At 51.8% G+C, this 23,962-nt stretch overlaps 1 protein-coding gene across 1 annotated transcript; it reads left to right on the top strand.

Annotated features, from left to right (window-relative positions):
• Positions 1–574: 574 nt before the first annotated feature.
• Positions 575–16,021, top strand: CCDC197 (coiled-coil domain containing 197; the record flags this gene model as incomplete). The annotated part of the gene is given in 9 exon segments (XM_079912793.1): positions 575–738; positions 2,709–2,764; positions 3,379–3,572; positions 3,574–3,609; positions 5,220–5,330; positions 6,399–6,515; positions 9,676–9,702; positions 15,766–15,866; positions 15,937–16,021. Coding segments are annotated over 9 exon segments (891 nt in total).
• Positions 16,022–23,962: the final 7,941 nt, after the last annotated feature.

Genomic DNA, 23,962 nt, shown 5'->3' with positions numbered 1-23,962 from the left:
TCCCCAGTCTAGCTCTGTAGAAGCTCAGAGTATATGATGTCAGTTAAATGCATAAATGGCTGGAGGGACGGGTGGGTAGAGATAGAGGACAAAGGTATCTCCTTCCTATGTGGGCTGCCCTCTCACCTGTCCCCAGCTCTGACCCTCGGAGTCTTTCCTGAATGCTCTTGGAAGCTAGCACCTGTTGGAAGCCCCAGGCATCTTGGCACCCATGGGACTTGACGGTGACGGAGCTGTCCCAGTTATGGGGTGACAAAGGCAATAATGCCACTGCAGAATGGCACATTTGGTCCCTCCAGAGCTGGGGGGCACAGCTCAAAGACCTCAGACTTTGAACTTAATGAAAGCCGAGTCCAAATCCAGCCCTGTTGTACATCCTCAAGCTGGTCACAGGGGCCTCTCTGAACCTCTGTTTCCTTTTCTATGAAGTGGGAATGTGAACTGGCTTCTGAGGACCGTCAGGAGAATCAGAAGAGAAAGCTGCTGTCTTGACTGTTGCTGTGGCCATCCATCTTCTTCCTGCCTGGCCCACGTGGCCCTCATCCTCCAGTGTAGCCTGAGGTGGTGAGGGGCAATGTCGGCGACCGTGGACACAGGCCAGGAGGCTGGCCTGAGCAATACCGGTGACAAGGACAGGGACCTGCAGGTGCTGTTCCAGGAACTCTGCCAACTCCAGGCAAAGTACGAGCTGTCCCAAGCCCCGCCGTGCCCCCTGCCTCAGCCCCAGGGCCACCTGCGGTGGGCTAAGCAGCTGGGACTGAGCAAAAATGCCTGAGGAGGCCAGGCCAGGAAATGCACGGGGAGGGGACTGAGGCCCGGGAGTAAGTCAGCAGGGGCAGCTGATTGGCGAGTGGTGGGGAGGTGGGGGGCTTGGCTCCCGCCCTTTGAACTCAGACCTTGGGCCAGTCCCAGGCCCTGTGCAAGCTTAGTCTCCCTCCACGAAGGCAGGGCTGTGGGTGACCATCCCTACGCCTCTGTCAGCTCGGCCCCTCTAAAATCAGCCTGCGAGGTTGCTGCTGTGCCTCCAAGCAGACCCCCTGAATCCTTGCCCCTTGGTGACTCTCAATTTCAGGCTGCCCACGAAAGCCTGAGTTATATGCAAAAGGATGGATTGATATCTGTGAGTGATTTTATGGAGAAAAGTCCCAACCGGTCCATCGGATTCTCATGGGGCTTCCCAACCTCCCCACCGAAAGGTTTAGCACTGTAGCTCACAGGGCCCCACGTGGTATTTGCAGGGGGAAGACAATTTTTTCCTGCATTTTTCAGGACTGTATGGATGAGAAAATCGGGCCTGAGAGGCAGAGTGGCTTGCCCTGGGGAAGTCAGCAGTCACTCAGAGATACCCACCACAGCCTTTCCTGCTCTGCCCTCTGCCCTTGACCACTGACCTTGAAGGCGACCAGGGTGGGCAAGCTATTGGAGACTCATCTTGCTTGGTGATGCCCCCTGATGGCTGGGCAGCAGCACGTGGCTGTCACCCCTCTGGGGGCTGCCGGGGCCCCGACCACAGACTGAGTGCTTATGATGTGCTGGGAGCCCCAGACCCGGTCCCCACCGGCCTATGAGGGTGGGGTCTGGTCACCCCTGTTACGGACGGGCCAGCCAGGCACAGAGAGGCAAAGCCTGTGGCCGGATCACCAGCTACTGGGGGCTCAGACCATCTGCCACCAGCTCAGCCTGCAGGAGGGGCTCCATAGACCCCATGCCACAAAGGCCCGGCCTCGCTGGCCCCCAGGCCCCTTCCTCATAGCCTGACCACAGGCATCTCTTTGACCTCTTTGTGGCTCAGTTTACTCAGCAGTGAAATGGGGGTGGAGAGACTCAAGTCAGCGGCCCATTGATGGGGTCAGTGACCAGCCCAGCCCGGATCCGTGCAGATCCACAGAGGCTGGCCCTTGCCAGGGGCCACAACCTGGAAGTCCCCAAACCGTCTTCTCACGTCTGGCTCTCTCGCCGGCACTGAAATGTCTCTACAGACAGAGGAGGCTGAGGAGAGAGGTCATAAGGTTTTTGAAGACTATCTGATCAAGGTCCTTGAGAAAGTCCCCAAGGGTACGCAGCTTCCTCAGCAGGCACCTCCCAGCCTGGGAACCTGGGCGCGTGTGAGCTCGCTGAGCACTGAGCTCTCCTGCAGAGTGGGGATCCACAGGCCGGTGCCACCGCGGTCGAGCCAGCCAGGGCACCAGCCACGTGGCCTGCAGCAAGTGCTCAACGTCTCTCTTCAGTGGGAACAGCAACAGTTCCGTGGGCTGGATCCTTTATGAGCACGTAGCCTGGAGCCCGCTGTCTAGCTATAGCACCCAGTAAGTGTCAGCTGTTATTATTACCTCATCTGTCTTTGATTTTGCTCTTAGGAACTAAAATTACACAGGCATCTGAAATGAGTTTTGTGTTCTGTTTTACCATGATTTGCACCAGAATCCACTGTTATCAGTGCTGAAAACTTGATAGGAAAGAGAAGGGGAGACAAACATACATAATTTTATTATCGTCATTGTCTTTACATCACCAATAATAAAAATAACTCTTACTGTTTACGAAATATTTACTCTGCGCTAAGCTCTTTAGTCAATCGTTTTTACCCCTCTTTAGGAGCTGCTGAGAACTGTGTTACCCAGGCTCAGTGAGGTTAAGGGACTTGACCAAGGTCTCCCAGACAGGAAGTGGTGGGGCTGGGTCTCAGACTCTGGTCTACCTGATTTCAGAGTCACTGTGCTAAGTGCTCTGGAGCTGCAGGAGCCCCAAGGACTCTGCCCTGGAGGTCAGGGAAGGCTTCATGGAGGAGGGGGCCATTCATGGGGCTCACATGCGTTCAGCAGAGGGGAACAGCACTGCAGGCAGAAGAACAGCACAGATGCAGGCTGGAGCCAGGCCCTGTGCAGTGGGTTTGGGGTTGAGTTCCAGCGTGCTGGAGCGCCATTATCCGCCAGGGGTCGCTGGGAGATGTGATTGGAAGGTTGAGCAGCACCAAAGAGCCTTGAGCACCAAGGGGTGTGAAGCAGACCCAGCACCCAGCGCTGCTTCTAGAAGCCTCCTAGTTTGGGACCTTCCTAATTCAGCAGTTCAACCCTGTTCAACCCATCCAGAATGAGCAAAGCTGGGGACCCCGTCACGCGGGACAGCAACAATGCCTGTCCTCTTCCTGCAGGCTCCCCCAGTCAGCAGCCCCTGCCGGGGTGGCGGTGGGGGGTTCTCCTGCCTCACTGGGCAGGCTTGATCCAGAATGCTTGCTCTCAGCCCGCGGTGGCCTTTCAAATGCAGATTCTTCTCTTGAAGAGGTGGGAGGTCAGTGATGGGGCGCTCTCAACTTCGGGGCTCCAGTGGACAGCAGAAGTCCCACCTACATTATTAGTATCACTGCAGGGGGCAGGTGAGGGCTGGGCATTCTATGCCCACCCCTCCTGCCATGCACTGTCTCTATAGGCTACAACCAAGGGGAGGAGCCAGAGGAGGCCCCGGTGGAGGCCATGGTGGGGCACTATGGGAAGCTCTTCGCAGTCAGCCAGGACATCCAGAAGCTTCTGGAGGCCTTCTTCAAGATGAGCCAGGCCGTCCACCAAAGCCTGGAGGGAGTCTCTAGAGGGAGGCCATAGGGCTCTTATCCCGGTAACAGCTGCCTGAAGCCCGGCTCATCCTCCTTGGCCCAGAGAACTGGGACGTAGGGACCCCCTTCCCTCTGCACCCCCAGAGAAGGCCTGAGGCAGGGGCGGGCTCCTGAGAGGGTCTGAGTGGGGCGCTCACTCCAGAGCCTTGTTCTGTACCCCTTTCCCTCCCTTTCTGCCGGGTTTCTCCTGAGGAAGACTCAGCTTATACTTAAAAGGTATTCTTCGTGGTAGAAAACCCAGGAGTTCTAGATTCAGACAGACTGGGGTTCAAATTCCAACTCAGCCTCTGACTAGCTGCATGGCCCTGGGCACGTTTAGACCCCCTCTGAGCCTCAGTTTCCTCATCTGTGACGTGGGGGCAATTCAACCTAGTTGGTAGGCTGTTGTGAGACACTGAACACAAACTGTCTCAGAGTTAAGTGCCCCAAGAGGCCATCTCCCTCATAGTTGGTTCATCTTCTAATAAATTGAACTTTCACCCCAAGGGATGGGCATTCCATCCGGAAGAAACTGCCCTGGCAAAGGCATGGCATGATGAAATTTTGTGCTGCAGCTGGGGCCTGGGGACACGGAGAAGACAGAGGATGGAGACACGGAGAGGAAGGGAACAGGGAAAGGGAGGCTGGTGAGTGGGCTGATTCTTGCAAAGGACAGTGGCATGGCATTTGCAGCCAGTCTCTGCCCCCTAGTGGTAGCACTGAAAACCTACACCATTTTGTACGGTTTTTTTCCTTCGTGGGCGGGGCACTGTGAGAAGCACTTAACAAGCTTTATCTCATTTAAACCTCACCCCAGCACCCGGAGGCAGGTGCTTCTATTCCTAGAGCTGAGACTAGAGGAGAGGAGTGAGGTGAGCATACAAGTAGAAGGTTGGATCCCAACTTTATTGAGAATTTTAATACTTTGTTCATCATGGATTTTTTTTTTTGCATTAACTTTGTTTTTGAAAAACACTGCATTTGGGAATTCCCTGGTGGTCCAGTGGTTAGGACTCTGCGCTTCTACTGCAGGGGCACAGGTTCGATCCCTGGTTGGGGAACTAAGATCCTGCAAGCTGTGCAGTACGGCCAAAACCAAAACCAAACCAAAAAATTGCATTCAAATATTATTTATATTAATTCTGAGTTAAATGTTGCACCCTAGTCCCAGGCATGCCATTTTTCTCATTTTCAAAGTAAGAAAACTAGGCCTCAGAAAAGTGTGGACACATGTATATCCTGTGTCCTCCAAACACATCTCCGCGGGGCCTGGCGTGGGAGTGCACCCAGCACATCCTGTGCCCCGCAGGCCTGGGCCGCAGAGGCTGTCACAGCCTTGCCCCCTGGTGTCCTCCCAGCCGTTCCTGCAGCCGGAAGGGCCCAGACAGGTGGTTCTGCTTATGGTGAGAAAAACGGGCTCCAGGAGCTGAGCTGGGATTCGAACCCTAGTCATCCTACACGTCCATTTTCCTTCATCTCCTGGTGCCTTAAAGGGCCCTGACCACCCAGAACTTTCCCCTCCTCCACCCCCATCATCACTCAGACCCCTGAGCCGTGAGCTCCTCGGGACCAGGCCCAGGGCAGGTGCCCCGGGAGGTCAGCTGCACCGAATTGACCAGCCACCCTACCACAGAGCCTCAAGATCCGGCTCTTCCAGCTGCAGAAGAAGTGTCACCGCAAGCAGGAGCAGTGGCGGCAGCTGGAACACGGTGTCACCTACCAGAAAGACACAGGCAGCTGTGATGTGAGTCCAGTCCACTGGCTGGGGTGGGGGGCGGGCAGCGCAGGGGCCGGGGGCTGCTGTCTCCTGGATAATGATCGGCCCCCAACACACACACACACACGCACACACATGCGCACGCACACGCACACCACTTACCCACTTACCTCTCCTTGGTGACTGTTAGCTTTCAAAGGGCTTCTCTAAGACGAGCCAGATGTCATGTGACAGGTGGGAGAACTGAAGCCACAGATAGTTAAGGACCAGCTGGGATGCCCCCGTACAGTCCCAGGGCCTAGCATCTGCACTCCTAAATATTGGTTGATTCTTACTCATATCTATTCACAGATGAGAAGAACGAAGCTTGGAAAGAGGAAGTCAGGGCTAAAGTCCAGGGCCAGGATTTCTGGGTTTAATCCCTTGAGCTACTCCTTCCTGGCCTGGAGAATGTGGACTAGTTATTCTCCGGACCCCCGGGTCCTCCCCATAGCAGAGCCTGTGCCCTTCTGGCCTTGGGGGCTGCCTGGAGGACACGGGGGAGCAAAGGCTGGGGCACAGGGCTGTGCCAGGCACACTCCACCTGGGCAGGGCGCAGTCAGCAAATGTGGGACCTTCTCAGGCTCTAGTTTGGAAGACATGAGGGTTGGGGTCTGTGGGCTGCTGACTTCCAACCAAGGAGCTTTGATGGGGAACTGGATTGGCCACAGTTTATAGAGTCTGTTATGGGTCTTCCTCTTGAAGGTGAGAAGTAAGGTTGCTGATCACAACCCTGAAAGCCTGAAGTCCACACCTCTGGAGCTTCCCAGAGTGAGGAGCCCTGGGTTCCCCCATGTCCCCTCCTGGCCCCTCCCCTGGGTGTGGACCACAGATGTGCCCAGCCGGGAGGACCCTCTTGGAAGTTAGTCGGTCCGGTGTCCCTCTTTGCAGAGGCAGATGCTCTGGCCCCGAGGTGGGGAGGGACTCGTCCAAGCCCCTTTGGTTGTAGAGCCCAGACCAGCAGGAGGAGGCGGCTCTTGGCTTCAGGACACGTCTCTGGCCTGAGTGAGCTGGAGGCAGGGGGCAGGGAATTCTGGGAGGGGCCCGAGTCTGCAGAGCCGGCTGCTAAACTGCATGCAAATGGTCATCAACAGCACGGCCCAGCAGTGCTGCGCCTCTGCCCACGGCACGCCCAAGGGCACGGATCTCTTCTCCAAGCTTGACCTCATCCGGGTGAGGACTCTCGTGCCCGGGCTGGCCTCCGGCCTGAGCCTGTCCTCGGCCCTGGCTCATGGGGCATGGGTGGTGAGCTGCCCTATTCCTCCACGGCTGCATGGCTCCTGCACAGGTGCGGTAGGGTCTCAGGGTCTCTTTTAGGCTCTCAACAGACTTGTAATGAACGCTCATTGGTGCAGGGTCAGAGGGTTGTAAAGGAACTCCTGCCCTGCCTGGTCTTAATGTGGAGCCCCACCCCGGCACATCACACACATACACACGCACGGGGTACACACTCACACAGACACTCCTATGGGCTCTCCACACACCCTGCAATATACACAAAACATACGCTGACACACTGCAAACAAACACACCAAGGTGCACACAGATGTAGTCACGTTTACACGGGGAGGCACATTTCAATGACCGACGGAGCCTCTGTGCAGGGTCCTCATTTTAAACTTCAGACTCTCGTCAAGTCCACTGAGATTTCCTTTCTCAGTCGGAGGGTCCCCACCAGGACCAAACTCCCGCCAGTCATAATGCTGATGCTGCAGTCATGGAGGTCATGTGATCAGGTTGGCTTCCACCCACAGCAACATATCTTGTTTTCTTTTTAATAACAGCTTTATTGAGATATAATTCTAGTACCCTAAGATTTACCCTTCTAAAGTGCACACTTCAGTGTTTTCAGTACAGTTGCAGAATTGCGCAACTATCATTAGTATCTAATTCCTGAATCTTGTCATCACCTCCCCAAAATACATTTTGTATCTGGCTGCTTCCACTTCGCATGATGTCTTCAAGTTTCATCCACATGGCAGCACAAATCATTCCTTTTTTTTTTTTTTTTTTTGCGGTACGCGGGCCTCTCACTGCTGTGGCCTCTCCCGTTGCAGAGCACAGACTCCGGACGCGCAGGCTCAGCGGCCATGGCTCACGGGCACAGCCGCTCCACAGCATGTGGGATCTTCCCGGACCGGGTCACGAACCCGTGTCCCCTGCATCGGCAGGCGGACTCTCAACCACTGCGCCGCCAGGGAAGCCCAAATCATTCCTTTTTATGGCTGAAAAATATTTTGCTGCATGGATAGACCACACTTTGTTTATCTATCCATTACTTGATGGACATTTGGGTTGTTTTCATTTGGGGGCTATTATGAATAATGCTGCTATGAACATTCATGCCCATGTTCTTGCATAGACATATCTTTTCAGTTATCTTGGGTATATACTTAGGAGTGGAATTTCTGAGTCTTGTGGTAACTCACGAGGTAACTCAGCGAGGAACTGCTGAACTGTTTTCCAAAGTGGCTGTGAAATTTTACAATCCTATGATCACAATATGAGGATGCCAGTTTCTCCATATCCTTGTTAACACTTGGTGGTCTCTCTTTTATAATTTAGCCATCCTAATGGGTGTGAAGTGGTATCTCATTGTGGTTTCGATTTGCATTTCCCTGATGATTAATAATGTTGAACATTCTTTCACGTGTTTATTGGCCGTTTGTATATCTTCTTCGGAGAAATGTCTATTCAGATCCTTTGACCAATTTTTAACTGGCTTCTTTGTCTTTTTATTGAGTTGTAAATATTTTTTGTATATTCTGGATAAAAGTTCCTTATCAAATATACGATTTGAAAATATTTTCTCTCATCCTATGGGCTGTCTTTTCACTTTGATGGTGTCCTTTAAAGCGCAAAGATTTCAATTTTGATGAAACCCAATTTATATATTTTCATTTTAGTCACTTGTGCTTTAGACATCATATCTAAGTAACTATTGCCTAATCCAGGGTCATGAAGATTTACACCTAAGTTGTCTTGTAAGAAGTTTATAGTTTTAGCTCCAATATTTAGGTTTATGATGTGTTTTTAGTTAATTTTTGTATATGGTATGAGATAGGGGTTCGCTTTCATTATTTTGCATAAGGATATTCAGTTGTCCCGATACCATTTGCTAAAAAACCTGCTCTTTCCTCATTGAATTGTCTCCTCATTCTTGTCAAAAATCAATCGGCTGTAAATGTGAAGGTTTATTTCTGGACTCTGAATCCTATTCCATTGGTCCTTACGTCTGTCCTTAGCACTGTCTGGATCACTGCAGCTTTGTAGTAAGTTTTGTAATTGGGAAGTGAGTCCTCCAGCCTCACTTTTCCTTTTTGAGGTTGTTTTACTCTTGTAACTGCATGTCTTGCATCGTGCGTGGAAGTGCCGTGTCTGGGTGGGTTTCAGGTCTGGTGTGACCCAAGGCTCAGTGACACCACGAGGGCCCGTCCTTTCCACCCTCCTTTGTCTGCCAGCTTCGGCATTGGTTTCATCCTAAGTCATAACTTGCTTTTCTCTTTCGAGGCAAGTTCAGTGGAGTTGTTTGAACTCGGGATTCTTAGCGCCTCTGGGACACTGGGGGCGAGTCCCACGGCCAATGTTTTCTAGCAGCAAGAGTCCACAGTGAGCGAGCCTGCGTCTTGGTTGAGAAGAGCTCAGGAGAATTTCACAGGCAGTTGTCAGGGCCTCTCTGCTCCATGGCACAGCTCTTGGGGCACCGTTCACAATGAAGGCTGCATAACTGGCATCCCCTGAGGCATAGATCCTTCACATCATGATATATGAATGAGCATTTAAGTACGGGCACATTTGCCCTACAGTCACAGTGTATTAATTTCATCTTCTTCCCCCACAAAAAGGAAGAAATTACCCAGTGATGTCAGGGTGTCCCAAAGAGCTCCCTCAGCAATCACTCAGTCAAGTCTCAGAGTCACCCACATGCGCTCGGCATGGTACTAGGGAAAGAGAGGTGGAGGGAGATAAAGGTCACCTGGCCCTTAAGAAATGAGTGCCGCTCAGAGAGGGAGGCTGGGGGCAGTCAGGGTGGGCTTCTCGGAGGAAGCAGTGAGACGAGGCAGGCAACCACATTCAGGAAGCTGCACAAGGACCTGGGCTTGGAGCCATCCAGCCCTGCCACTGCTGGGCTGTGTCGCTTCAGACAAGTCACTTAACCTCTCTGAGCTGCAGTTTGCTCATTTGCCAATTGGCCTTGATACCACATCTTTGGCAGCGCCCTTGTGAAGACTAAAGGAGACGCAGGTCAACCTTGATGTTGCTTTGGTCCCTGGGAAGTGGTGTCCAGGGGCCAGAGTACAGTCAAGTGAGAGAGATTTCTTTTTTCTCCTAGCAATTTATGTTGGACACAATGGAGACTGTGAGATTCATCTCACTGCTCAGGGGACCCAGAGTGTGCTGGACAGCAGACAACCCCAAGGACCGGGGCCTCAGAAGGTACCCCAGACCATTCAGGAAACATTCAAAGAGTCAAGATTCGATCCCCAGGACCCCCTTTCCTAGCACCCAGACTTCAGAGTCCCCAGCCTGTACTGACACAACCCAGGGCCACCAGCCCTGCCAGCATCACGACCATCTCTTTACCTGCTTGGCCTCCTTTTTTCACCACCAGAGCTCCTGAGTGGGTGGGAGCCAGGGGAGGCGGAGGTCAGTGAGAGGTGGGGCAGCTAGGGCCAGGTGGGGTTGAGGGGGCACTGTTCCCTGCATTGGGGGATTGGCAGGGATCGGGGTGAGGCCTGCCTGGGACCGTGGGCGAGACAGAGGGAGGTTCCCGAGTCAGAGGCAGCAGCCAGGTGGGAAGTCCCAGGTTGGAGACCTGCACCCAGAAGCCGGGGATGCATTTCTCGCTGTAATTGGTGGGTCTGTCTGGGGCCAAGGAGCTTGAATGGACGCCCGACTGTTGGGAACGCTGCAGTCATAGGAACTCTCGCAGAGAGCCACCCTGAGCTATAGGATGCGTGGGAGCTGGCCTGGCCCACAGCAGACCGAGGGTACTCAGCTTGTAGGAGAACATCTCATCACTGGTTCCCAGAAGCTGGATACCAGTTTGGTGCCTTCTGCCCACCTGAGGGTCCCTGAGCTGCCTGGAATGAGTGCTACTCTCAGGGGGACTGGGGGCAGGGCAAAGCCCCTCTCTGGGCTGGTTTTCCCACGTGTGAAATTGGGTGCGAGGATGTCTAAGGGAATCCTCTCTCCAGTCTGACGTTCTTAGGTCAAGGTTGGAAAGGCCTCTGCGTGGATGGCACTGGCTTGGTGTTATTGAGCCACGGAGATGAAATCACCCTGGCAGCCACCGCAGCCCCAAAAAGGATTCACTCCTGCGGGTCTGCTGATGTTAACTGATTTAGGTTAACTTTGCAAGTTCGGAGCATCTGATTTGCAGCAAATGGTGGGGCATCAGCAAATTACCTTTCAAAGGGGAGTTTCAGAAAAGACGCTGCTATTCCTTCAACAAGCACCGAGGGTCTGCTGTTTTCCAGGTGCTGTTGGGAGAGGGGACGGGAGGCTCGGAGGGAGGGGGTGGGAGGCTGGGTAGGACTTGGGCACTGAAATGTTTAGGGGAGCTAAATATAAGAAAGAAGGTTATGTCGGGTCAGGTCTTAAGAGCAGTTTTTTTTAAAAGGCCGGGGGGAGCTGCAGAGAAAGCATCATTTTGAGTTTCTGACTCTCAGGGCTTTGGGGCAAAGAGAGCATCCCAGGTAGGGCTTGAGTCAGATTTCAGAAGGCAGAGGTTGGGGGAGGGCTGAAGAAACCGAAGGGAACACAGGGTAGGGCTTCCAGTTCGGCTGGAGCACAAAGAACCCGACGGGCAGTCTGAGATGGTGGGCTGGGGAGCCACCGTGGGGTCCCAGAGGCCAGACTACGAGGTTTGGAGGCCATACCTGGGGGTGTCTTAGACCATTCTGGCTGCCATAGCAAAATACCACACACCAGGTGGCTTAAACAACAGACGTTTATTTCTCACAGTTCTGGAGGCTGGAAGTCGAAGATGACGGCATTGGCAGGTTTGGTGTCTGGTGAGAGCCCACTTCCTGGTTCAGGTGGTGGAAGGGGTGATGGAGCTCCCGGGGTCCCTTTCTTAAGGACACAAATCCCATTCATGAGGGCCCCACCCTCATGACCTAATCGCCTCCCAAAGGCCCCACCTCCTAACACCATCACACGGGGGTTAGGATTTCAACATAGAAATTTAGGGAGCAGGTACATTCAGTCCATTGCAGGGAGCATCTCACATCCATACCTCACTGCTTACTTTCTCTCCACCCAACATCCACGTTCCTAAGAGATCTGAAGTGTCTCATTAGCCTCCCTGTAATGTGGGCACATGTTAGGCCAACAATTCTTAGATTTGAGCATTCCTCAGGAGGGCTTGTCACAACAGAGTGTAGGTCTACCCCCAGAGCTTCTGATCCAGCAGGCCTAGGGTGGCCAGGCCTTAGAATCTGCATTTCTGACAAGTTCCCAGGTGATGCTGATGCTGCTGGTCTCAGGCCCACACTTTGAGAACCGCTGCTTGGGAGTAATGGCAAATCCCAAACGCCTAAGCTGGGCTCTGCTTCTCCTGGAGTACCAACGCCCCCTGCCTGGCCTGCAGTCCCCATCTGCACAATGGGGCTAGCGTCATGGGGACCTGGCATCCTGGGAGGGCCATCCCCACCCCGTCTGACCTCCTGGGAGGTGCTGAACATGACACCCTGTTAGGGGCCCAGGGAACAGTCCTCTCACTTTGCCCACAGAGGCTCTGTGAAGAGCTGTTGTCTTTCTGTCCTCTGCCATCTGCCTGCTGTGCACATGTTGTGTGTATGTTTGCAGGTCTAGTTCAGATGTTTGGCACGCTCCCTGGGGAGGAGGGCCATCAGAACAGATACCTGGGGTGGCAGTGACCTGGCCATTAGTCTAAGTTTGCAGTGGGCACCTGAGTCTTTTAGGAGCTCCCAGCCTCCTCTGGGCAGAGCTTGGGTCATGAAATTGACAACTGGGCACTGCGCTTAGGGGCCCTGATCTCTCAGGCTGCTGGCACGTACTAGAACGCTGGGGCTTATCCTTGCTGGGCTTTCTTGTCAGACAGAAAGCTCTCTCAGCCCTGACCCTGTACCTTTAAAGCACTTTCCTCCTGGGTTCCATATTAGCTGGAGAAAGGCCTTCAAGGGCATTTGGAGAAAACCACAGTGGTTCAGGTCCCTTATGAAATATCATTTCATCTGACTGCCCATCCAGATCCTGAGACCCCAAGACACTAGGAGGCCCAGGGCTTGGACATTTTCTGAGACTGAGAGCTCGTTACCTGACGTCGAATTCCAGCTTTAATTTTCTTCAAGTGTGAGGACATTCTCTCTACAGACCATCCAGGAAGAGTTGGACTATTAGCTACTGGCTGGTGCTGAGAAAATTGGCTATTTGGCAGGAAAATCAAATTATGTCCTTTTTCCACACCACATACTGTAGTATATTCCAGTTCCTTTGAATGATGGTTTTCCAACTTTAATGTTCATTAAAACCACCTGTGGGGCTTCCCTGGTGGTGCAGTGGTTGAGAGTCCGCCTGCCGATGCAGGGGACATGGGTTCGTGCCCCGATCCGGGAGGATCCCACATGCCGTGGAGCGGCTGGGCCCGTGAGCCATGGCCGCTGAGCCTGCGCGTCCGGAGCCTGTGCTCCGCAACGGGAGAGGCCACAGCAGTGAGAGGCCCGCGTACCGCAAAAAAAAAAACAAGAAACAAACAAACAAAAAAACCCACCTATGACTTGCTAAACAGGGCTCATTCTCAGAAATTCTGATTCTGGCACGAGGCCCCCAAAATCTGGATTTTAAACAAGCATCCCAGATGGTTCCAGTGCAGACTGGTCTCTAGTCACAGGGTGAGAAACACTGAATATCTCAATGTCAAAAAGAAGAAAATCTGCTCCACATTTACCTGGTCTTTAGTCAGGAAGAACTTTGGAAGCATGAAAGCAACAGAAGTGACACCTGAAAATAATTTGACCATGTAAAAATGAAAAATGCATCCACCTCAGAACACAGCCAAATATCTAAAGACAATAAACTGGGGGGAAATGGTGAGAAATTTGAAAAAGAATCAATGTTTTTGATATTTAAAGAACGCTTACACAGTAAAAAAAAAAAAATGACATCAATTGTTCATTTCAGCAAATCACAAAATAAATAAAAATGGCCTATAAACGTGGAAGGTATTTCACTTCACTAAAAATAAAATTACACCTCATAACTTCTGCCCATCAAAACATGTTTAGTTAATACACTAATGCATATAAGATAGGCTCTCCAACACTGCGAGGCTGTTTGCATAAACTCTCTGGAAAGCAATTTGAGAAGAGATCTTAAGAGGCTTACAAAATGTTTATGTCCTTTGGCTCAGCAATTCTAGGTCAAGAAATTTAAGTTAATAAAACCAGAGCTATTTGGTTCAAAATGACAGAAAGCCCAACTCAACCTGGCTTAAGCCAAAAAAGAGAAGGTATTGGCTTATGAAATGAGAAGACCAGGGATCGTAGAGCTTCAGGAACAGCTCGATCAGGAACTCAGTGGCAACAGAATTCAGTCTGTCTGTGGGCTCTGCTCTGCCGCAGCTTGGCTTCATTTTCAGGCTCAGCATAAACAAGATGGCTGGCAACAACCTCGGCCCCGCATCCTTTAAAGTGGAAGTCAGAGGAAAAGAGAGAATGTCTCTTCCCAGTAAACCCTGGCAAGTCCCAGGATTTACTCTAATTGGATCACCTCGAGTCAGGTGTCGCTCTAAACAAATCTCTGATTGGCTAGGCCTAGGCTCCCTGTGCGTCCTGAATGAATCTCTGTAACTAGGGGAGATTCCATGCTCTGATTTCCAGGACTTGATCAAATTTTTGTTTGAGTTTTTGTGAGGTGGAGTATCTTTCATGGCTGGGGACCAACCATATGAACTGAAAGAAGGGTTCCCCAAAGGGAAATCAGGCAGTTGTTATCACAGGGAGGTGAGGCCTGGCGCTGGGCAGGCACAAGCCAGAAATGCCCGTTACGATACAGAAACGCTGTCACTTACAGTAGCCAAACTGGATACAAACTCAATATCTCAGAGGAAGAGTTCAGTCAATGATGCAAAACTTCATGATTTTATAATTCTGCAGCCATTAAATTCCATGTTTTCAAAAATAATGTAAGGAAAATTATCTAGAGGGTGTAACGTTAAGTGAAAAAAGCAAGCATTTTTTTTAAGTTGAATATAAACTCAATTTAGTAAAAATTATATATGTAAAAGAAGGAAATAGACTAAAGCGGTGCTTCTAAGTGGGAGGATCCTGACCCTGGGGTGGAGTGGGAAGTATTATACCCACCGGGTGCGGTCGATTGAGTAAGTGGTCCCTAGTCTCCACCCCCTGTGGTGGCGCCTACATCGGCGCTCCTGCCACAGGCTCAGTATTCACTTCTTGGCTTTGGGTCGGCCCTGTGACTTGCTTTGGCCAATGGGATGTCAGTGGGTTATGACACAAGCAAAGGCTTAAGACTTATTGTGCAGTGGGGCTTGTGTGCCTCTGGGAGCCTCCTGGTTGCAGGGGGATGAGAACCACAGGGAGCTGACATAGACCAACCTGCAGCTCAGATCCACCGACACCATTCAATCCTTACTAAATCCACGGACCGCGGAGTGAGAAATAAACGCTTGTAATTGTAAGCCAGTGAAGTTGGAGGTTGTTTGTTACACAGTATTACAGCAAGAGCTGTCAGATACACCCTCACACTTCTTCAGATTCCATGCTCTCTCCAACCCAAGAATCACCAGCGTGTGGGGAGCCAATCCACCTGCTGGGCGGGAATTGGGTTCCTGAGGAATGCTGAGGTGTCGAAAAAGGATTAGGAACTCTGTTCTGTCATGTTCATCAACCCATCCTCTGGATTGGAGGATTCTAATTTTTAATTTTCTTCTTTTTACTTTTGCATATTTTCCAAAGTTTCTGCAATAAGCGTGGTTAACTTTTATAACCAGAGGGGGAAAACAACTTTATTCAAAAATTGGAAAAATTAATTGGAAACCAACTCTTCTTTGCATCTCACTGATCCTAACCTTTGGCGTCTCCAAGAACAAAGCTAACCGTCAAGTCCTTCACCCACATGACTCTCTTCAAGTCTCTGAAGACAGGGTTCTTGGCCCCTGCACGCTGTCTTTTCTCCAAGTTCAGCAATTCTGATTTCTTGAATGTGTCTCCACTCTCTGAATGGACGCCACTGGTTTCTAGCCTTAAAATGTGGTGTCCCAATCTGAGTTCCATTCTCCAGGTAAGGAAGTTGGCCAGACAGGGATAACAGGATACGTCTGGAAGAGGCTTCCTTGCCATGGTTCCACCTGCAAAGGCACTGGGCGTTCCTGCCTTCACATCCCAGCCCAGCACCCTGGGGCATCAGGCTCTGCCCATCCCTCTTCTTGGCCCAGGAACGGCCTGGCTACTTCGAGGCTTGTGCCCGAGACTGTAAGTGCTGGCCAGCCCATGGGAACATCTCAAACGTCTTCAAACCCGAGCCCACCTGGCACCAGTATGTCCCTGTTTCTTACTAGGCACCTTCAGAAGATGCTGCACTGTTTCCCTGCCCTGTGATGCTGCAGCTCGCTCATCCCGGCTGCCAGCTACCAGGATGCCCAGCCCTGGGTCTCCAAGCTGCTCTCCAGCACTGCGCAAGGGGAGATGTGAGGCCCGGAGCTGCACCTCCCTCACCCCTAAATCTCCAAGCCTAGTCAGGACCTGGCACAGAGCAGGTGTTCAGTGTTGGACAAGGGGCGATGTGTGAGTCAAGAGAGCTAGGCTCCCGATGACTCTCCTCCTAGTGAGAACTTCCTGATGTGGTACTAGGATGCTGCTTTGGGCCACTGTACCTCACTGGGTCCTCCCCACAACCCGTGATCTAGAAAGTGGCAGTTTCCCAGTTCCATTCTACAGAAGGGGCAGCTGCAGCTCAGTGCAGTTCTGTGACCTTGGGGTCACACAGCCGCTCAGTGCTTGAGCCGGGACATTTATCTCAAGTCCATCGGGCTCCAGATGGAACAATGTAACTGGAAACAGTTTGGTAGCAAAAAGAACTCTAAGAACAAGCACTGACATGCACTGGATGCTTGCTGTGTGCCATGTACTCTGCTAAGCTCGTCATTGTTCCTGCAGCCTTCATGCCCACCCTGTGAGAATGACTATCCCATTTTGCAGATGAGGAAATGGCGGCTCAGAGAGGTTGAAGGCTTGCCCGAGGTCACACAGCCCAGGGCGCAGGCCCCACATCTGTCTCCTTTCAGAGCTGATGTTGTGGGCTGAAGGGGACATGGGTATGAATCATGAACTAGAGTCAGGAGTCAATGGCTTAAGTCCAAATCCAGGTGGGATCAAGGGAGAGTGCGCGACTATAGATCCCTGCTGCTCAAAGTGTGGTCCGGGGACCTGCGTCGTGGGCATCACCTGGGAGTTTGTGAGAAAGGCAGAACCTGCCTTTTAACAAGATCCTCTGGGGATCCACGTGCACAGCAAAGCGCTGGTCTGATTTGCTCTGAGGCAAGCCTGGCCTTACCCTCAGGTGAAGGCGGAACTCCCGAGGACAGCACCAGCTCTCATCATCAGGGTTCTGCTGGGGTCTGGGAGGGGTGTCTGTCTGTGAACTGGGAGGGGCGATGTCTCTAGCCCGCCAATCAGCCACCTGGGCTCCCACTGAGAGCTGCACACGGTCCGTATGTGCTTCGAGGGAGGTTCCTTCTGCCCTGACTTTCTTTCCCTGCCCGTCCCTTCCCTATCCACTTCCAGCCTCACCTCCTTCATGAAGCCTCCCCAGCTGCCTCTGCCCCAGGCAGAGTGAGCAGAGCCCGCCTCTGGCTGCCACCCCCTTGTAAAAGGCTCTCAAGAGTAATTACCTCCTTATAGGTGTCACTTAATTGTTTACATTTGTATCTCCCCCACTGGAAGGAGAAGTTCTCAAGAAGAAAAACTATGTCTTAGCCACATATTCCAGTACCCATTGTGGAATAGGCCCTCAAGAAATATGTGTTGAATGATTGCATCCTTATATCCTCTGAGCAAATGAAGAATGAAGGAAGGAAGGAATGAACGAACGAACAAAAGTCTTAAGCAAAGGAGTGAATCTCTAAGTGAAAAATTTTAAGGACCATGTAGGAGTCCAAAGTGAGGGATATTTGCGGGGACAGAGGAATCTTGGCTACCACTTGGCCCTCAGGGTCATGCATGTCCCATGCATCGATGCCGATGGATACCTGGGGCCATGCCACTTTCCAGGATGAGCTGTCTCCCCAGCAGTCACGTAGGGTGAGCCTTGCTAAGCCAGGCAAGGGTTTAATGAGTCCTCCAAGGGAATTATTAGGGGAAGAGCTCCCTCTCTCCCCTCTCCATAACATCATAAATCATAGGAATGCTGTAGCCAGTCACCTGGGCTGTTCCAAGGAATGAGGAAGGAGGGGGCCTCAGGACAGCCAGTGCCCACATTGGAGCGTGTGACAGACAGTGTCCACCTCTTTGGAGCCAGCAGAGACTTGCTCTGGGGTGAGTGAAGCCACACAGGCCCACAGGGCTTTTTCAGTCCTCACTGGCCTTTAACATGTGGAGTTGGGATGGATGAAATGGAAGAGAATAGAAAAACATGATTGACCCCTGTGTGTGTGTGTGTGTGTGTGTGTGTATTTCTGTCTATTACTAGTTTATACATAATGGCTGGATAGATTATCACCAGCTCTGGAGGATGGACTTGGGAAGTTCTGACTAAAAATAAGATCACATGGTATCTATAAAGATGGCTGATCCAAAGGCTGGGAATTTTCAAAGTTTCTTTTTTTTCTTTCATACCGAATAGTGTAGCACATCATTTTAAAAGATTTCAAAAAGTTGATCTAAGACCTTTATACAGTTTGGATTTTACCATAAAGTTTTGCATAAGATATAGTCGGGGGAGTGGGAATACCTACAGTTTTTTATTCCTGCAATGATTGATTTCATTTGTCTATTTCCTGTGATCTCATATAAGAAATTATTCTAGGCAAAATGCTGCCACTTAGAAGATGAACAAATTTTAATTCTCCTTCAGCAACTGGCAAAAAGGTGAGAATTGTGAGAGTTGGAAAGCTAGTCTGCGAGGAACAACTGCTTGAAGTATGGGAGTGGCAGGGTCTTTCGTGGGCAACTGAAACTGATACCTGGGCTCAGAGAGGTGCAGTAACTCACTCAAGGTCACACAGCAATCAGGTGGCAGAGCCCAAGTCTGGCTGACCTCAAAGTTAGAGCACTTGTCCTGATCAAAGCCTAGAACTTCCCCCACCCCCCTCCCGCCAAATATGTCCAGTGGCAGAGAAGAGTTTACTCAGACGTTCAGGGGCCTGGTACTCAGACATGAGGGAGACCAAATATTTTTGCACTTTTGCATTTTCATCTGAAAATTTCATGTTAGTCAATTTACCTTCTATTTCATAATACTTTGTTCTTATACCAAAAAAATCATGTTTTCTTCCCTGTAAAAATCTTTGAGGAAAACAGATGATCCAGGAAGCTGCTCAGTGTTTATGCAGCACTTCAAGCTTTGCCTGGCAGAGCTGGGGGCCCCAGGGACCTGGGCTGGGGAGCCAGCACTTACCCCACACAACCTCCATCATCTGTAAACAAAAGCTCAAGTTTCAAGAAGCTTTACCAACACCTCCAAGGCGAAGCTCTTCTGAGCTTTGCTCTCCAGGGGTCTAGAGAGTTTCCAGGGATCACAGCCCTGAACTTCTCCATTTTTCACGTCCTGGGGGATGGCAGTTTGGGGATTCGCTCAGGCTCTGAGATCCGCTGAATCTAACAGAGGCTGTGCTCTTGTGGCATCGCCCCAGACCCTCTCTCTCCTGCTGCCCCACGTCCAGCCACTGCAGGTCCTGTCCATGTTACCGTCTGCCCCTGGGTACTGTCCACTTCCCCCATCTCTGTGCCCCACCCTAGGCCCTAGCCTTCTCATCTCTGGCCTTCAGGTCTTCTGCTTCCACCCCCACCCTCTCGAAACCCATTCTCCTCATAGCAGCCACAACCATCTCTCAAAAAAGCACATCTGATTGTGTCCACCCTCCCTCCTGCCCCTTCCAAGGCTCCCTATTGCCCTCAAGACAAACCCCTACCTGAGGCCTCAAGGCCTGCATGACCTGGTCCTGACCCCCTCTCCAGGCTGATGTGAACCACTCTCCCCTTCTTGACTTGCACCAGCCTGACGGGCCTCTCCCAGTTCCTAGAATTCACCAGCTCCTCTCCCTGGATCCTCACCTATGCCATTCCCTCTGTCTCTAGTGCTTTGTCCCTTGGTCTCTGCTTGTGCCTACTCATTCATTCAGTTCAGTTTTCTGGAGCACCTACGACGTGCCAGGCACCCTGTCATGTACTTGGTGTGCTGTGGTGACCTGGTCCCCACCCTCCTGGAGCTTCCCCAAGGCAGACACACATTAACAGTGATGAACTGTGATAAATACTAGGACAGGAAATCACAAAGTGCTAAAGAAGAGACTAACAGGCTGGGGACAGGGAAAAGAAGGACAAATGAACCCTCCTCCAACTCAGCCTTCAGACCTCAGTCAAAATTCGCCTCCTCTGAGAAGACTTCTCTCTCCCCGTGAACAAGGCCAGAGCCCTGGGTTACTGGTCCCACAGCACCCTGTTCTCTTCCTTCCCGGCACTTGCAGAGTTTGCAGTTAGACATTGATTCCTGTGACTAAAGCGGTAGTGAGGAATGTGCTGTGGAGTGTCCACTCTGCATCCAGTGGAGGCTTGAGGAAGTAACCCCAGAGCTGGCTTCACCCACACCATTACCCAGAGATGTGAGTATCATTAACACCACTTCCTAGAGGAGCAGACTGAGGTTGAGAGCAAGAGAGGCTGTATCAGTCATCTAATGCTGCGTAACAAATCACCCCAAAACTTAGCTTAAAACAATGAACATTAACTACCTCATTATTCTTGTGGGTCAGGAATCTGGGCATGGCTTAGCTGGGTCCTCTGGCTCAGCATCTCTCCACAAGGCTTCAATCAAGCTGTCAGCCAGGGCTGTGGTTTCATCTGAAGGCTCAACCGGAGGAGAATTGGTTTCCAAGCTCACTCAGGTGGCTGTTGGCAGATGAAGTTCCCATAGCCTGTTGGACTAAGGCCCTCAACTTTTCATTGGCTGTTGGCTGAAGGCCTCCCTCAGCTCCTTGTCCTGCGGACCTCCTCATAGGGCAGTTTACAGCATGGCAAGTAAGAGAGAAGAGACAGTGAGCCAGACAGAAGCCACTGTCTTTGGGTAACCTAGTCTCAGAAATGACACTCCATCACTCTTGTACTCTGTCACAAGCAAGTCATTAGGTCCAGCCCATGCTCCAGGGGAGGGAATTACACGAGGGCATGAACACAGGAGGCGGGGTTGTTGGAGGCCATTAGAGGCTGCCCATCACAGAGGTCATGTACCTGCCCCAGATCTTTTAGCTAGGACATGTTCCAGCCTCCTTCAGGGGCAAGGCTCTCTGTCCCGCCTCAAGGAGGTGAGGATGGGGCGGGGACAGGAGCTTTTGCCAAGCCCAGGACCCCCCAGTGGCCTTGGCTTTCTGTCAACCACACCCAACGCTTTCTCCTCCCATGGAAGCTGGGAGTATTCCCTGCCCAGCCCAGGAGGCTGTGTGGGCTATGAGCATTTGCTACCCAGACTGGAGAAACGTTAGCTTTCAAAACCCAGGCCTGGGAGGAACCCACAAATGGGCAGCTGGCTGGAAAACTGGCCTATCTATTAGCCTCCTAGGGCTGTGGGTTATGTTTAAACTGAAAAGTGAGCTGTGATGTGGTATAACTGGGCCTTGTAAGGTTATTTCTCTTCCAGATTTTCTTGCCTCATTTGAAAAGCCACAGCAGCCTGGCAGGTACATTCCTTTTGTTTCTCCCCCCCCCCCGCCCCCCACAAATTAACTCTCACTGCGTCTCCTGGTGGAAAATTAAATCTCAGTCATCCAAGGGGCTCCCTCCTGTCCTGCCCGCACCCTATAGGGGTTGTGTGGTCTGGACCACAGATTCAGTGCAGAGAGCCGGAGGTCGCCACCCCAGCAGAACAGGAGCTGAGCGAGGCCAGCGACTTCTGTCAGTTTTGTGCACAGATGTGCACGGTCGGTGCCCAGCACACAGTGGATGTGCAACAAGTCTTTGCTGAAGGTTGAGTGAGGGGTCTTTTGTTCCGTGGCCACAGTCTTTGCCCAAACATACATGCGCCTTGGATGGAGGGACAAAAGGGGTCTTGGCCAGCCAGGCCAGCGTCCAGCGTTCCCCCAGGGAACACAGGCCTTTCCTCTTGTTCTGGGACACCTGCTTCCACCCCTTCCCTAATTCCAGAAAGTTCTCCCTATTCAGTCAGCCCCAACTCCCAATTCCCTAATCCCCCAAGTTCCATTGTTCTTTCCGGAAAGAACTTTTCTTAAAAATAAAAGCCTCTTTCTCAACAATGCCCCTAGGAGTGGGAGCCAGGGTAGACCACTGACTCCAGGGCTGGCCCACAGCTCTGCGACCCCGGAGTGAGGGAGGGGGAGGGGGAATCTGATTCTATCTCATTCTTCCCAGCAGTGAAACAGCACACACGTTGTATCTCAACAAAGTTTTCAGCTCAAAGGTGCAGGCTCTGATGCGAAGGGTAGGGGCAGGGGGCAGCCAGGAGGACGGCATTGACACCCTGTGAGGAGGTGAACCAACTTACAACCCGGGGGTCCTGCAGAGCACCCCGCCCTGAAGCTCGCAGAGCAGAGAAGGTCAAGTGCGTGAAATAGCACGACGTAAAGAACACTAGAAGGTGGGTCTGCACTAAGACTGCTCCTGCCAACAGGGGTACAGCTGCATGAGATCCTCCCATCATAGTCTCCGGACATAGATTTGGGAGAGGACAGATGACCCTCCTTTCCGGCAAAGACACAAACCTCCTTGGCGCTCCTTCCTGCCACATGCGAATCCCTGCCTGTCCTCTTTAGGCTTCGCCACACAAGATGAACAAGACTCTGGCCCCAGTAAGTACCAGGCAAAGCTCACCTGTATTGGGCATTTACTGGATACCAAGTACAGTGTCAGGTGCTTTTCATGATCGTCTCTTTGAGTCCTCCCGAATGCCCTTTGAGGTGGGTATGAATACCTTCACTTTACAGATGAGGAAACAGAGGTATGCCTTTCTCAAGGAGCATTGCCATGCAATCACAACACAAATAAATACCTCATGCCATTGCTCCTACTTGTAATTACCAGGTCCTACTGCCCCCTCCAAATCACAGCTGCAAAGGATCAGCACCACAGAAGGCCGGAGATGATGTAGTGGAAATTCAGAGGAATTCATGACCAGCCTGGCAATCTGGGATAGCTTCATGGAGGAGGAGCCAGAATTTGAAGGATGGGGGACTTTGACAAGTGAAGCCCGTGAAAAGGACATTCCAGGAGGAGCAGAGGCTTAGAGGTGGGAAAAATGGGGAAGGTTCTGGGCCCTTGGAGCCAGCCTCTTATGCTCATGTACTGGGGAAGTGGGGAAGTGAGGGAGAGAGGGGATGAGAAAGGTGGGCACATTGTAGAGAGTAAAATGGGGTCAACCTGCGAGAGCTCTCTGGGTCTGACCAGCCTGAGAAAGGCCAGGCCATGAGTCACAGGGGCCACAGAGCCCAGCCCCAAAGTCTGGGGGTGTCCAGCACCCAGGTGCCCAGGTCCTTTCCTGGAGGACAAGACACCCCTCTCCAAACCTGTGAAGTCATAACAGCCATCCCCCGACCCACCCGCCCCCCCCAACCCAGACACCTGGAGGCCAGGCAGAGGCGGAGCAGGTAGAGGAGAGCAGACTCATTCCAGAAAGAACACGCTTACACCCAGCCAGGGCGCGGCCCCTACAGTGACTGTTCACATTTGCAGCTCCATCTCAGCTTGAAAACTGGCTGAACTCTTTGGAAGCTTTCTTTCTCTTCTAACTAGACTTTAGGGAGCTCAGGAAGATGTCTGATTAGTTACAGACTAAAGAGATCACATTTTCCCTGCTCATTTGAGCCCCAGTTGAGGAAAGTTTCCATATACTGAGATTCTGGGTAAGATTGTGTTTTTGTTTAAAAGTTTCAATAGTAAAAATATATTTTAAAATCTTCTTTTAATGGCCTACATTGTCCAATCTCTTCGTTGAGTGAGGAATCAGTGGCCTAGAGAGGGCCTGGATGTCACCTGAGGCCACACAGCAGTGAGCGGCAGAGTCTAGAGCCAGCCTGGGGCTCAGGGTTGCCTGTGAACTCCAGCTCAGCGCTCCTTGCACATGCCAGCGCTGGCTTGGGTTGGAGATGCTGTGGCCTGGGGAGAGAAGGAGATGGGCCAAAGGCCCAGGGCTTAGTATGGCCCAGCATGAGGGTTCCTAGAAGCCCTCCTTCTGGAAGCCCCAGATGCCTCAGATGTGGGCTTGACCAGGGTTAAGCCTGAGACCAGGCCCCAGGCAATGCCCTCGCAGGCCCTTCCCGGCTCTCCTCAGCAAAGACACCTCGCCCACACCTGCAGGGGCCACACCTGGCTCAGTCATTCCTCCAGCGAGTGAAGCCTACCTAACACAGTCTGGACCAAGCACTGGATGAGGAGTCAGAAGTCTGGGATCCACCCCAGCTGAGCCTCTTC

Source organism: Stenella coeruleoalba, assembly GCF_951394435.1.
Source record: "Stenella coeruleoalba genome assembly, chromosome: 2".
Taxonomy (NCBI): domain Eukaryota; kingdom Metazoa; phylum Chordata; class Mammalia; order Artiodactyla; family Delphinidae; genus Stenella; species Stenella coeruleoalba.
This window is presented reverse-complemented; position numbering and strand designations above follow the sequence as displayed.